We start from the raw sequence: 14,553 nt of genomic DNA, 5'->3' as shown, positions 1-14,553 counted from the left end.
TTAAACTTTTCGCTTCTACAGAATTTACTCTTGAACTACCTAAAACTTAACATCTGGCATGCTGCGCCAAGAAGCAAAGCAAACCAATTTACTGTAAACATTTTATTATGAATTTACTTAAGTACACAAGAGACAGATGCAGCACAGAAAAACAAAACCAGCACATATAAAAGTGACACACAGAATCTGGAAAAGTCATAATATGAATATCAAGCAAATACAAGAACAGTATGTACAACTTTAATACAAATGGATCTTTGTAGAAATTTAACTAACTAAACAGGATGAAAAAAAATAAAGCCATCAAAAAGCAAACCTGAATGTGGAACACATCTGTAAAGAGTAGAGTACTGGGGAAAAAAAATATCTAAAAATCTGGTCAATAGAGACTTACTTTAAATACATCACAACAAGATGACACCGCAGCATTTTATTCTTTAAATGTTCTTCTTCTTCAAAAAAAAAAATCAGTTTTCAACAAGCAGGTCAAATGACGAGATGTGGAGACTGAACTCATGCCTGGACCTCTGCATCTGCAGCACCTTCTGGGTCCTCGTCGTTGTAGATGTTTTCAGCCTGGAGAAGAAACAATTCAGAAGTTGATTCACTGTAACTGCTATTCAATGTTAATAAACGCACTTTGAAATTCTACCTCATGCATGTGTCTGATATTCATTGTTCCCCATCATTTCACGAACCTCTGAAGTTCCCAATATGGGGACAAACAAAGCTCTTACCATTTGCCAGACTTCCATGATGTTGTCCTCTGATACAGAGCAGATGACCCAAGGCTCGTTGGGGTTCCAAGAGAAGTCGGAGATCTTCGCTGTGTGTCCGCCATGGATGAACTAGAGAGGAGCAGAGCAGGAGGGATCACCACAGCACTTTAAACTGGATTAATACATACACGCAGCAGCTGTTTTTGTCACAACTGACCAGCAGCTCAGGAGGGCCGTCCTCAGCATCCTCAGGAGACTGTTCCTCTCCGATCTTACTGAGGTCCCAGACGTTGAGCCTCCTGTCGGTGCCGCTGGAGGCCAGGATGGTTTCGTTATGAGGAGACCACTGAACCTGTTGAGTAGAGATGGGCCAGATGTTACATTTCTGTGACAAAGAGCTCCATAAACATAACACTATCAATAGAAAGCCACAATCAACAAGACCAAAACTATTCCTCTAACGTGCTTGATATCATACAAACAGAAGCTAGGTGCAGAGGTGGCATGTGTGCTTAAAAAGGCAAATATGCCACATCGCACAAAATGATGACCTTTAAAGCACCGTAAGCCTGATTTGATGACTAGAGTCTTGTGTTTCTACCATTGGCCATAAGATAAAAGCTTCATTGTCCGTTCACACAAAAATGTGTCTTGCATCACATGCACCAAACAATCAACAGAATACCATAAAAACATCTGCCAGGTCACCTCTGAGTGGCCATCAGAAGACACAACATAGCAACGTCTGAGAGAAACACACCCATTACCAGTTTTTAGTTGTAGCTCTGTTTGCCAACATCTAAAGCCCGACATAACCCCAGATCTAAAACGAACTCTTTCAGACGAATTGACCTGACCAGAGGGCCACTTCTTACCTGGAAGATCTCATCCTTGTGAGACTCAAACGAGTGCAGCTTCAGTTTCAAATTCCTCAGGTCCCAAAGAGCCACAGTCTAAAAAAGAAAAAGTAGCTCCAGCTTCAACCGATTCAACTCATAACAAATGAGAACAGACTTCACTGGACAGCAGCACGCTATGTAACAGCGAAACAGAGAAAGAGTGGACCCACCTTATCTGCAGAGCCGGAGGCCAGGATGAACTCACTGTAGGGGTTGAAGGACAAGCAGTTGACTTCAGCAGTGTGGGCGTCCACTGCATGGCTGGGCTTGGAGGTGTTGTTGGACCGCGTGTCCCAGCTGTGCCAAAGCAGACAAAAGCACCACTGTTCAAAAGAAGATTGAAACTGAACAACGACTTTTGTGTCCATTAACTAACTTTTGTTAGTTAATTTTGTTACCAACTAAAGAGCTGCTCACATCATGAGTCTCATGTCATCCGCCACAGACCCAAAGAGCGACTCGTGGAGCAGGTGCCAGGAAACATCCTCCACCACAGCTGTGTGGCCTGTGAAGATGGTCTTGGCATCTACTATCTTTCCCTCCTTGGGCACTGTGCTGATGTCCCACAGGCAGATTGTCTGTAAAACAGCAGAGATGGTTCAGAAAATGTTTTAACAACAATTTACAAAAAAAAAAATCAAAACAAAGTAAGGAAATGCTTTGCAACAACGGCAAAAGACTAGTTATATAAAACAGTAACAAACAGGTTCATTTGTAATAACTCATAACCATTTAAACATCCAAAAAAATTAACATGAGCCACCGGAAAACACAAGATTCTAGTGAAAACGGGAAGAAAGACAACACTAGACTTAACACTTCCAGGTTGCTTACATGGTCATCAGAAGCACTGAGGAGGCAGCCGCTGAGGTTCGGGTTCCAGGAGAGGCCATAGCCCTCCTTCTGGTGGCCCCGCAACCGCAGGTCTGGGGTGCATTCTCCAGAAGGGTCTTCAATATAAATAAAATGATGTTTTAATGTGCAGAAAAATGTGCAGAAAAGAACACATGGGGTTTTTGGCTGTAATCCTACCAGGCTTGGAGGGGTGCTTTGTGTAATCAAATACCAGCACGTCACTGGTGGGGGTCTTGGTGGCAATGATGCAAGGATTCTGAGGCATGTAGCGGGCTCTGTTCACTTCCCCCTCATGGTTGATCTTGATCTCAATCTCTATCTTTCCACTGACGGATCCAAAGCCCCCAAACTCTGAAATAAACAACGGTTACATTGGATGTTTGATGCAAATGAGCAGGTGGCGAATACAATTCTGTTCTACCGAGCACGTAAAAAAAAAAAAAAAAAAAGAGGTAAATTCTATGCAAGTCTGGTTTATTGCATTTTATTAACTAAAATGTAATCTAAAACAAAAATACATACCTATATTTTCTGAAGTATTAAAGATTTCAGCGAGATTTAAATGCATTCATTCATCAAGAAGAACTGTGAGCCACAATATCCAAATACGAGAACTTGTTTAAGACAATTTGATGACAATAATGTTAATATTGAAATATCTAACCCAATGTGAATAATTTGTTTACTCTACGTGGCTTGGCAGTGGACATGATTTTACATGTCATTAGCTTTTGAAAACAAAGTTTACCCATCAAGCCATTTTGTCCAATAAGCAGCTAGACACAACACATTTAATGATCTAGTTTTTTAACACAACACAACCTCCCATGCACACATCATCCCTCACCTCCTTTCTCGCTGTCATAGTGTGACGCATCAAACTGGGCATCATCATTGGGGAGCTGAACGCTAGCGATTACAAGGTGATTCTGCTCATCAGAAGTGTGTGTTCCCAAAACCAGCCTGTGTACACTGTAGTCCTTCCCCTCTGGTCTGTGAAGAGGGATGGAGTAAAAAAAATTAGTCATATGTTCATTCATATAAAAAAAAAAAAAACCCTGACATGATCCCTCTTATGTCACGCTTTGGTGCATGTCAGCAGATCCCCTCTCACCTAGTGACATCTGGCAGCCACTGGGCAGTGAGGCTGGGCCACTCCAGCGCGTGAGTCATGACCAGGTCATAGAGGAAAGGAGTGTTCTTCTTCCAGATCTTGTACTCCTCATTGATCACCCTTTCCTCCACAGCATCGTCAAATGCAGCTGCAAAAGGAACATTTACCAATAACATAAAGTTAGGTCATGCCGCATCTAACTTGCCCGGGCTGAATATTGGAGAGACATAAAAGTTATACCGTACTCATAAAAGTCTTTCCCTTGTTAAATTAACAGCACTGAGGTTTATTTGACTGATTATATAATGTCATGCTTCTATAGTTGGCTATACGAGTACGACGTCATTATCGGCCCTAAGCCACACGTTCCTCCATGTGTTAAGCTACACTCGTAAATTAAAACCTCTGCTTAGCCAGCCTGCTAGCTGCTGACGTTAGCTACCAGCTAGCTGGCTGGTCTATAACAATGAAAGGTGATGCTGGCTGGCGCGCCAACACCGGTCCATCCTGACTGGTAGCTCGTGTCATTCTGGACAACACACACGTACACGTTTAATCAGCTAATTCAGTAAAAAGTGAACACCCTTACCGTCTTTATCAGCCATTGTGTCGTGGTTGAACCACTAGCACTGACGAAGAGTAGAGAAATATGTTGGGAGAGAGCACTCTGTAGACAGAACGAAGGCTTGCAATGGCGCCAACTCGATGGAACGGGATCGACCAATCAGCGTTCAGCAAACACCGACAGGAAGTCGTCACAGCAAACACGCGTCTTCCATCCGGAACATCCCTCCTCCGACGCATTTAGCCTCACGGTTGTGACACACCGACATGGTGACATTTGTTTTGGTCATCTTTTAAAGCGTTGAGTGAACGTACAGTCATAATGGACGACCGTGAGCTGGACCTTACAGAGGCACAGAAAGTGACTAAGTCAAAATACCCGAAAATCAACAAGAAATATGAATGTAAGTCTGATGTAAAAAGATGTAGCTAGCTTAGCTCGTTTAACATTACTGTACTAGTGAACACTGTTAAAACTTTTGTTTACAGTCTCCATCGTCAGCTAGCTGTAGCTAACGTTATGTTAATGCTCTAATTAAACTAAACTGTTTGTCTAAATTGTGCCATAAATATTCTTTGAAACGAGTATTGTCATATGTGCCCAGCTGTTATAGGCACTTCTAACAGCACGCCCTGCCTCATTATGTCACCTTGTGTTTTACTATTGCAGACCTGGATCATACAGCGGACGTGCAGTGAGTGTGTTTGGACATCTTGGTGAAATCTCATGTTTCTCTGTTGTTTCGGTCGCTGTTATATTTGCTGATCTCTCTTCAAAGAATTCACTCTTGGGGAAACACTCTGGAGGAAGCCTTCGAGCAGTGTGCCATGGGCATGTTTGGCTACATGACGGACACAGAGACAGTGGAACCGATTGATACTGTTGACGTGGAGTCAGAGGGTGAGAGCACTTTGTCGCCGTCCGTTCAACGCAAGCCTCGATCAACCTCTTCTATACCTCGATCAGTCATGCTGCTTCCAGATCACCAGAACTAAACCTCTATGCATATCCTGTTCCCTTTTCACAAGGTGACGACATGGAGTCTCTTCTTTTCCACTTCCTAGATGACTGGTTGTACAAGTTTAGTGCCGAACTCTTCTTCATTCCCAGGGTGAGTATGTTGCATCAGTTATATGGTGCTGGACATGCTTTGTATGTAGTTTATCAAAACATCTAGGGGAGGTATGGAGACATCGCAGCAGGAACTACCATAGTTCAACCTGTGCCCTGGTCTGTTCTATCAGGAAGTGACCCACATGTGCCACAGTATGCACACTGCTGTGCATAATTTACATATAATGTATTTTGATTCTTGTTTGATGGACAGACTATGTTAATATCTTGTTTATTATTTATTTTACTGTTATTCTCCTGACACAATAATTTGTTGAATCTATCCACTAGGAGATCAAAGTTTTGCACATAGACAGAATGCACTTCAAGATCCGCTCCATTGGGTAAGTTTCCATTGTTGTCTTTACTTAATAACTCATTCCCTGCAACTCCAACCCAGATAACTTTTGATCAAAACAAACTTATATTTGTTAGAAGCTCACCTCCTATCATGCATTTCGGGGAGGAAATCTCGCGGGCAGACCCCCAAACGAGAATCAATCAAGTAACCGCAACAAGTGAATAGGAGGCTACATACTCGAGGGAGACACAGAGGATCACTCACACGACTCCGGAGACGTATCTTCCGACTGGAACTTCCTGGTATATTTCTTACAAATGTACATCACAGTTCTACCGGGTCTGTCTGTAGAGCAGATCACACCCTCACTCTCAGTCAGAAAAGCACAGGTGGAGGATTATGTTTAAACATTGACAACAGATGGTGCAGTGATGAGACCGCTATAGCTAAGAAGTGCTTCCCTGACCTGGAAGCTAAACCATTCTACTCCCCTTGTGAACTTACTGCTATAATACTGGTTGGAGTGTATATCCCTCCTCTAGAATATATCCAAGCTCCTCATAACAGCTGTTAGCAGACCAGTATTTAAGCATATAAGGCATCTACTTGCACGCAACTGGGGAACTCCGATCACTCCCACATTCCCTCACACTGGCAAAAGCTCTAAAATATGGTCCCCTGAAGCCAAAATAGACCCTGAGACATCTTCATGGAAGATTACCTGGATGACTACACTGATACAATCATCTTATTTATCAGCTTCTGTGAAGACATCTACCAGGATAATCTGCTCCTTGAGCGATGATAAATCCAGGTTCTCCTTTGAGCTCAGGAAGCTTCGAGACAACAACAACAAGGCCTACAGGAGGGGTGACCTGGTGGTTTACAAAGGGGCAAAGCAGGCACATAAGTGCAGTAAAGTCACACAAATAACAGTATAAGGACAAACTGGTATTTTTCTGCTGTTGAATGTTGGTTTGGAAGGAACCTCAGACATGAACAGATGTTGAGCCACGGAGTACTGCAGCTGACCTCTCTCCTAAACACACTGTTCTTCATCGATCTAGTCTTACTTTTCTATTTCATTTATCTCTTTTATGCTGCTCTCTCACACGGTCATCTTTGTTTTATTTATTAAAGTTGGGGTGAAGAATTCTCTCTGGCAAAGCATCCACAGGTAAGTCAGTGAAGCTTGCTTCAAGATGTTACTGTAGAATATATAAATAAATATAATAAAATGATGGAATACAAGTACAGAGGGCTATGTTTTTTTTTTATCATTGGCACTTATAGGAGAATTGTGTACAATACATAATAAAAGATAAATGCTGTGTTTGTGTTATGTCCTCTCTTGTAAATCCAGGGAACTGAGGTGAAAGCCATCACATACTCCGCAATGCAGATCCACGATAAGGAAAAATCTGAGATATTTGCCATCATTGATATCTGACGATACCTCCAGAGGCAGACCGCACTCCTGGTTCAATGAAACTGGAATATCTACTCGGCCAATTTAAGTGGCCTTTTATCTAAGGAACTGATTCTTGACTTGTAAAATGTTTTTCTATTTGTAAATTGAGCCGTTTACGAACAGCAGCATTTGCCAACATTTCTGTTAGCTGATAGATTACAGATTAGTGATATGACACTTATATCTTATAAATTGTATTGTTTCAGAAATCACAACCATGGAAATATTATGAGTCTTTACTTAAAGTCACTATTGAAAAGAAAAACTAATTAAGAACAATGCAATGTTTTAACACATTTTGTTAACCCAGTTTTACTTGAAATGCTTTTGCAAATTATTATTTATCACAAATTTGACATGAATTGTGTCGATGCCTTAATCATTGTAAATAAATCAACAGATTTTTTTAATTTTCTGCTGTGGGATTGATTAAATGGAAAGTGGTACTTTCCACACACTTTAAACACTTTATAGATGGAAGATTACTTTTTTATTTATTAGTATTGACATAATAATCCCAGGCAGTTTCCGAAAGCTGTTCTGGATAAATAGAGTAAAAGGAAGTGTAAACTGCAGTATTTATGATATTTGTGATTTATGTGGCTAAAAGAAAGCTACACACTGTGTTTTCCAGTTCAACTAGTCTCTATTGTCATGGACCAAATATGTACAATGCACTGCACAAGTGGAATCAGGTGTAAACGGGCTGAAACCAGCTGGGATTCTATTATAGCATTACTTACAGTTGTAAGAACATTAGAAGCTGTCACAGTAGTATTTTAATTGCAGTAATTAATCCTTGCCAAATTCCATGCGGATTGACCAATGGTGGAATATGCAAAATAATAATAATAAATAGGGTACTACAAATAAGTTTAAACTGAAATACACATTTCTGAGACAAATATGCGATATAGGACACAGTAACATCAATGAACTTTGATAAAAAAAACAGTTGTCAGTATCCAGCATCGATGGAAGATTTACCTTCTATGTTTAATAAGAACCATGATCAGCGAGAGGACGTTGGATCTATATTCTATAACAATAGGTTTCAATCACCATTCAACCGGTTCAATGAGACCACGCCCCCTGTTGCCTTTCCCTCCCGATTACCTTGGTGCGCTCTGGCGGTGACGTCATCACCTCCTCTCGCGCATCTTCCTCCTCCCACTGCACTGAAATGCAGCTGCGCCATTGCTCCTTTGTCCATTGAAGAGAGCCGCGCGACGTGCAAAGGAAAGATACCGTGGTCGTTCTGCAACTCGACCACTTATTGTGCAACGTGTTTCTACCGGGTCTCCGGTGTCGAACGAACGTAGCAGGGCATCGCTCTTTAATCTGGCCGGAGTAGTGTGTTGCTACGAGCCAAGCGTTCAATTTTGGGTCCGCCGTGCAGTCAAGCCCACAAAGGAAAATCAAAATGGAAGACTCTAAATACCTTCCGGAGCTCCAGGCCGAAAAAGACAGCTTGGACCAGTCGTTCACGCACGCAATGAAGCTTATTTCTGCAGGTAAATGTGACCGCCACCGTGTAGAGGCGAATACAGACGAACGGCAGTATGGCGCGAGGCCTAGCATCTTTTTTTCTTAAACGAGCGGCCGGTGCAGGCCTGAACAATGGCGTTATGAACACGTGGTTGTTAGCGATGTGGGTCAAGCTGTCTCAGTTGAAAATGTACCGTGTTTTTCTTATTTTAACGGAAATAATCTTTCTTCAAAAAGACTAACGTTATAAATGTTGTTTTTGTGAATGAAATAATCGGTGTTGATCGTTCATACCATCGACTCATTTTTGCACGGCGCTTAATATATTACGGCTCATGCAATAGACAAAAGCACTTTAATTGGCACTAAATGTCATTGCTATGCATCATGTTTTTGGCATTTATCGCGAGTTGGTCATTGAACCTGTGAATTCCACATGCTTAAAAACGTTGTTTTCCCCTTCTCGCGTGCAGAGATTGAGAGGATTGGGAAAGGTGAGACCAAGAAAGAGCCAGAGAAGGAAACATACCTGGACCTGTTCGCCACCAAGAATCTCAAACTGAAAGAGCGGGTACTCATTCCTACCAAGCAGTATCCCAGGGTAAGCGTTTAATTTATGCGTTCTCAGTTAATGCTCTCCATCCACTGCTGTGGATGCTGTGTTTAGTGAACTGGCCCATTGGAGGTTAGATTAAAAAATGTTTTAATCCTGCATCTGATTAAAGGCACCTTCTCTTCTTCCAACTGGGATGTCCCAGTATTAATCAAGTCATGAGCTCTGTGTACTAATCTTTGTTTTTCTGCATGATCAATTTTGCAGTATTCTAATAATGCAGATTTAGAGTAAGGACTGAGTTGACCGTGCCCTGATTTTATTTAAGAATGGGCTGTACTACCTGTTGTGTATATAATCTGTCTCTTTGTTGCTGATAATATAATGCAAGGCTGCAATTAAATTGGACCATTCCCTACAGGTGAACTTTGTTGGTAAGCTTCTGGGACCACAGGGCAGCACAATCAAGAGACTCCAGGAAGAGACTGGTGCAAAGATTTCAGTTCTGGGGAAAGGTTCCATGAGAGACAAGAATAAGGTATTTGTAGAAACGTTTTCCTAGCTGCACTATTCAAAGGATAACTGGTATTATTGTTTTGTATGTTAATCATAATTTACATTTTTGTTTGTTTTCAGGAGGAAGAGTTGAGGAAGGGCGGTGAGGCCAAATACGCTCACCTGTCCATGGAGCTGCATGTGTTCATTGAGGTGATGGCACCCATACCAGAAGCCTACATGCGCATGGCTCATGCTATGGAGGAGGTCAAGAAGTTCCTTATCCCGGTATGTGCCCTGGGGAATGTTTTACAGAAACGTTTTAGTGCTTAACATTGGCATTCCAGTTCATCTTGACAGATCTTCTTTGAATTAATCTTTTTGTTTTTTTAAAGGTATGCCTTACCCCAAAAATTAGTATCATTAAATATGGAAAAATAACCATGCGTTATTCAATATGCATCAACATTTATTGTCATTAGTTATTCGGTGTGCGCTGTGCTTTCCCAGACACTGAAATGCAGCGACTCATTTGTTTATGACTACATATGCACACGGTTGCATTTACAAACTATCTCTGTCATTTAATTGATGTTATTTTGAATCTGTTTTCGGTTCAAAAACTGAAAACCCTTGAAGTCCTCTTTTGGTCCCCTATATCGCATTAGACAATAATACCGTAGTAAAGTACGATATAAGTAAATGATGACCGCAGGTTTGAGGAAAGTAGAACTGCTTGTGTTGTCACTGTCGCCCCCCGGCTGTCCTGTGAAAATGACAAGCAAACTGACTGTTTTGGTCTCGTCTGTAGGAGCCCGGAGAGCACGAGTACATGGATCCTAACTTCCTGAATGGATCCCAGGATTGTCCCAGGGGGCGAGGTGGTCACCTCGGCAGGGGCAGGGGTGGACCACCTGGTGCTGGAGGACCACGGTAGGAGCCTGATTTCATGACTATAACAATAATTATTATTTTTAACCAGTGAAATTACTGCTAGTTTTAAGGATACATTTTCTGTTAATCACATTTTACAACCTGGTTAACTGTCCACAGGGGGCGAGGGATGCCACGCGGGGCTCCCCGAGGAGCAATGCGGGGTGGCGGCCCCCGGGGGGGAGGATTAGGGCGTGGCAACGGTCATAGGGGTGCACCATCAGGTAGGGGTGGACCACCGTCTGCTCCTAATAGAGGAGGCTCGGCTCCCCGCTCTAGACCACCTGCAGCAGGGGCTCCAAGGATGCTCCCCTCTGCAGCCATGTCCCACCAGGGTCCTCCCTCAGCATCACAGTCCAAATCCGATGGCTACGAGGACTATGTAAGTGGCTTACGTCCTGGTTTCTTCTTTTCACGCGACTTGTCTCTTGCGAGACCGTGGTGATCTGTCCTTTGGTTGCAATAGTTGAGACACGCTTGACATTGTCTAAATAAATTTGTTGTCATTTTAGCCTTCCTATGAAGAGCAGTATGCAGAGCCTGCCTATGAGGGATATGACAATTATTACAACCAGCAACCTGCACCTGCGTAAGTCAAAATGACCTGCCTGCTGAATCTTACTGTCAATTGGAAGAGTACTATACTTACACTTTTTTTTACTGCCCACAGGGATACTGAATATTATGACTATGGACACGGAGAGGCCCAGGAAACCCCATATGAGCCCTATGGTAAGATAATAATTTGTAGCACATACACACACACACACACAGAGGACGCTTGTGGAGCACTAATTGGACCTCCTGTCTAACTAATGACTTGTTCCTGTGTTTCTCCTTTCTGTCTCTGTAGCTCAAGATGAGTGGGACAACTCATGGTCCAGCTCCGGGGCTGGAGGCAAGACCGCCGCTCCCAGGCAGTCGAAGGGAACGTATAGAGAGCATCCCTACGGAAGATACTGAACGGCTACTGGTAGAGAGTTGCTATGGCAACTGTCTCCGATTGTAACTCACTGAACTTTTCAAAAGTAATTTCCCTCTCGTTTGTTCCCCTTTTTTTATGGTTTATTTTATTTTTTTAAAACTCGGTAGACGTTTTGTTGGATGTATCATAGAGTGCCAGAGGAGAAACATGAAGACGGGTTTTTTCGTTGTTTACCTGTTTCCATTTAATGTTTGTTTCAGTTGCGTAGTTGACAGGTCCTAGTGACATAACCCTAACAAAGAAACGAGTAACATTTTAATGATTTATCGTTTAAGTTAATTGCATCTGAACAAAATGTGACTGTGGCGATAAATTCTTCTCACGTAGGCTGCATTCTAAAAGTCCTTCATGACTGGACAAAAATGATTCACAATGCCTCAATGTAACTTCACTATAACGGCGTTAGTCACAAACTCAATACAGCCCTGAGCCGTTTGCAAAAAGTCTTCTCTTATATTTGTTCATACTACAATACAAATCTAGTCTGTGTGAAGTGATAGGGTATCCTAAAATACTATTGAAATCCATTTGGCCAAGAAAAATGCTTCTATTCTTGCCCCACTTTACAATTGATTTATTGTGATCTGTCCGGACTATTACTTGCGAAATCAACGCTGATCGACTTATTCTTGTAAAGCTTGAAGGATTAACAATCCTTACTGTGTGAGAGGAAGGCAGCAGCCAACTCAATATTTTGTACATAACCTTAGGACAACTGTGTATGCTTTAAGCCGTACCGTCTCCAAAATGCATAATGCCTGTGTACCTTTGGCTAAATAGGATACTAAATATATCCCCAAATGTTTTTCTGCAGTGCGTGTTTCAATAAAGTTTCTAGTTTCTTTTTAATCAAACTAAACATGGTATTTTGCCTTTGTTGTACCAAAGGAATGCCTTCCGTTTGTGAAAGTGGTCCTCAGTGGTTTCTCAACAACGCTGAATAAGCTGTATGTATACACGTTAGCCTGACAAAAAAAAAACAAAAGCAGTGTTATGACTTTGAGTTTATCCTCTTCGTCTGTTTTCAAAACTTATCTAAATGACACTTGTAATGTCGCCTTCGAAAAAAATAATAAATAAAGCTCATCATTCCTTGAGGTAATGTGCTGCCAAATACATGTTTGAATTGAGAATGATGTAGTGCTTGAACGTGGATTGTCATTAACCTTCCGTTAGTGTATCTATTCAAGCTCTCAAGAGAGCAATGTATCTTCAGCCACTTGAAGTAACTGAATTTCAACAGTATTTCAAATCAAGCTTGCAGGGATCTTACTTGACTTTGATGCAAAGTCATGCTGGCTGGTTTTTATAAAAGAAAAAAATCGCAGAGGAGAGGATTCTAAAAGCCTAAAGATCGCCACAAGAAGGTAAAACTAACCCCAACACTCATTTGTTAGAGTTTTTGTTTTGTTTTGTTTTCTGTGCAAAACATCAAGTAATGAAAGTCATCCAAAACATATCCAAAACATTGAAGTACAAAATTATGCTATCTGTAGTTATTTCCGAGCAAAATAAGCCGTACAAAACAATCAGAAATGGTTGTGATGCAACTCTTGCTCAAATAAAACCAATAATGGTCCATTCATTTCACTCAATACTTAACAATTTCCATCTTGATAATTTCTGTAGAATGTAGATTAATGAAAATTAGTAGTTGCACTCAAAGCGTTAAAACTTCCCATTGGTGGACAAAACCTTTCAGCTTGAGTTGCATGATACTTTTTTAGTATAAAGTTAGTTTTGCATGTGTGTTATTTACTGTGCATGAAGTCCCTGGTGTGTCCGAGATCTCATTTCTGTTTCTCTTCTTAGGTTGTCAGAAAACTGTGTAGGTGCAGTTGACACATTGAACTCCAGTTTACCGGGCTTTCATGGTCAGTTGAAAAGAGATTGCATGCAAGTGTTGGCCTTTGAATTCTGCTGCTGAGGTTAAAATCTTCTCTGTCTTTAACAGGTCCGTTGAAAGTCCCTGGAAAGAGCAGAGGCCTTGCTGTGTCTCTGAGGCTGGCTGCTTCTTTGTCAATACTAACCCCTCAAGGGATTTGTAGTTTTTTATACTTTTCGTGAGGAAGTGATCGTTGATCATGTGGAATGTTTTTATTGAATGTGTCCAGATTTACATTATTTTTACACCAGACATTTGAACTGCCTTTTTATGAAAAAATAAAGGTTTTTTTTTTTTATTGTAAATTGTGTTTCCTGTTTAATTGTATGTGTTTTAATAAGAAAAGGATAGCTTAAAATACATTGACATGTCTTATATCATATTATATATGCATGATGCATATTTACTGTGTTTGGTTTGGACTTAACTGTCACTTTTCACATGCAACAAGTGAGATTTACCAAAGAAACTGCTGTAGATCTTTCCCAACTATGCCATTTGAAGACCCAAGCTGACTAGCAGCTTACAGTCCATGGAAAGTCTATTTAACAGATCCACACAGATGAACTGCAATAAAGTGAGGTGTTTCGTACAACGGACAATGCTGTATTTTACATACTGTACATCAGGAAATAACTTAAACACAAGGTCTTGGTAACCGGTTCCCATACCTGAGCTTGTGGTGGGTCTAGTGCTGGAGTAGGAGAAGCCTGTAGCCTTTGTTGGTGCACTTTTGGCACCAGTGATGGTTAAAAATAAGTATTTCTACATTTAAATGTGGCCCAAAACAATTCTGCAAATATTCAATTCCACATGCCTTTCCCAGCTTGTGCATGTTTTAGTCATATCTTATGTTGGCCAATTGTAAGCAAAAGTCAGTCAATAATACAAATTCACAAAAAATATATATATTTTTTCTACAATCATGTAAACAAGTTTCATCAAACCAACTTGCTAATACATCACAAGCAGAATAGTATAGACACAGTATATATCCAATTCAAAGAGGATCTATAGCGATAACATAGTTGCAACAGCCCCAATACGTAAAAACGTACTGTTATGATCCTAAAGTTGTATATACATGTAAGTATATTACCTATCATCAAAATACATTGCTCTACCTCTCTGACTGCCTGATTATCGGTGTACTGTCCCTTTAAATGACTCTCCATAG

The 14,553-nt window shown here is 41.1% G+C and overlaps 3 protein-coding genes across 5 annotated transcripts; 2 read left to right on the top strand and 1 right to left on the bottom strand.

Annotated features, from left to right (window-relative positions):
* Positions 1 to 87: 87 nt before the first annotated feature.
* On the bottom strand, positions 88 to 4,404 carry LOC142968338 (histone-binding protein RBBP4). Its single transcript, XM_076108156.1, has 11 exons — positions 4,177 to 4,404; positions 3,588 to 3,735; positions 3,321 to 3,466; positions 2,651 to 2,824; positions 2,453 to 2,568; positions 2,036 to 2,196; positions 1,789 to 1,915; positions 1,595 to 1,672; positions 937 to 1,071; positions 738 to 848; positions 88 to 576 (listed from the first exon to the last, which is right to left on the bottom strand). The coding sequence occupies exons 1-11, from the start codon at positions 4,190 to 4,192 to the stop codon at positions 514 to 516; spliced, it is 1,275 nt and encodes a 424-aa protein (XP_075964271.1). The 5' UTR covers positions 4,193 to 4,404; the 3' UTR covers positions 88 to 513.
* On the top strand, positions 4,373 to 7,447 carry zbtb8os (zinc finger and BTB domain containing 8 opposite strand). Of its 2 annotated transcripts, XM_076108157.1 has the most exons (7): positions 4,373 to 4,555; positions 4,822 to 4,846; positions 4,931 to 5,052; positions 5,181 to 5,263; positions 5,557 to 5,609; positions 6,707 to 6,743; positions 6,930 to 7,447. In XM_076108157.1, exons 1-7 carry the CDS (start codon positions 4,474 to 4,476, stop codon positions 7,014 to 7,016), a joined length of 489 nt encoding a protein of 162 aa, XP_075964272.1. In that variant the 5' UTR covers positions 4,373 to 4,473; the 3' UTR covers positions 7,017 to 7,447. The 2 variants fall into 2 exon arrangements, with proteins under 2 accessions (XP_075964272.1, XP_075964275.1); XM_076108160.1 differs by lacking the exons at positions 6,707 to 6,743; positions 6,930 to 7,447 and adding an exon at positions 5,701 to 6,700.
* A 758-nt stretch (positions 7,448 to 8,205) lies between these two features.
* Positions 8,206 to 13,685, top strand: LOC142968114 (KH domain-containing, RNA-binding, signal transduction-associated protein 1-like). Of its 2 annotated transcripts, XR_012959024.1 has the most exons (11): positions 8,206 to 8,551; positions 8,999 to 9,126; positions 9,500 to 9,616; positions 9,715 to 9,861; positions 10,385 to 10,506; positions 10,627 to 10,888; positions 11,019 to 11,095; positions 11,177 to 11,238; positions 11,360 to 11,534; positions 13,304 to 13,365; positions 13,446 to 13,685. XR_012959024.1 is itself a non-coding variant. In XM_076107868.1 (9 exons), the coding sequence occupies exons 1-9, from the start codon at positions 8,461 to 8,463 to the stop codon at positions 11,467 to 11,469; spliced, it is 1,116 nt and encodes a 371-aa protein (XP_075963983.1). In that variant the 5' UTR covers positions 8,206 to 8,460; the 3' UTR covers positions 11,470 to 12,588. The 2 variants fall into 2 exon arrangements, 1 of the variants encoding a protein (XP_075963983.1); XM_076107868.1 differs by lacking the exons at positions 13,304 to 13,365; positions 13,446 to 13,685 and having other exon boundaries at positions 11,360 to 12,588.
* The last annotated feature ends 868 nt before the right edge of the window (positions 13,686 to 14,553 follow it).

Source organism: Anarhichas minor, unplaced genomic scaffold (assembly GCF_050575085.1).
Source record: "Anarhichas minor isolate MPS153535 unplaced genomic scaffold, ASM5057508v1 ptg000040l, whole genome shotgun sequence".
NCBI lineage: Eukaryota > Metazoa > Chordata > Actinopteri > Perciformes > Anarhichadidae > Anarhichas > Anarhichas minor.
Note: the sequence above shows the minus strand (reverse complement) of the source record. Positions and strands in the feature narration are given on the sequence as shown.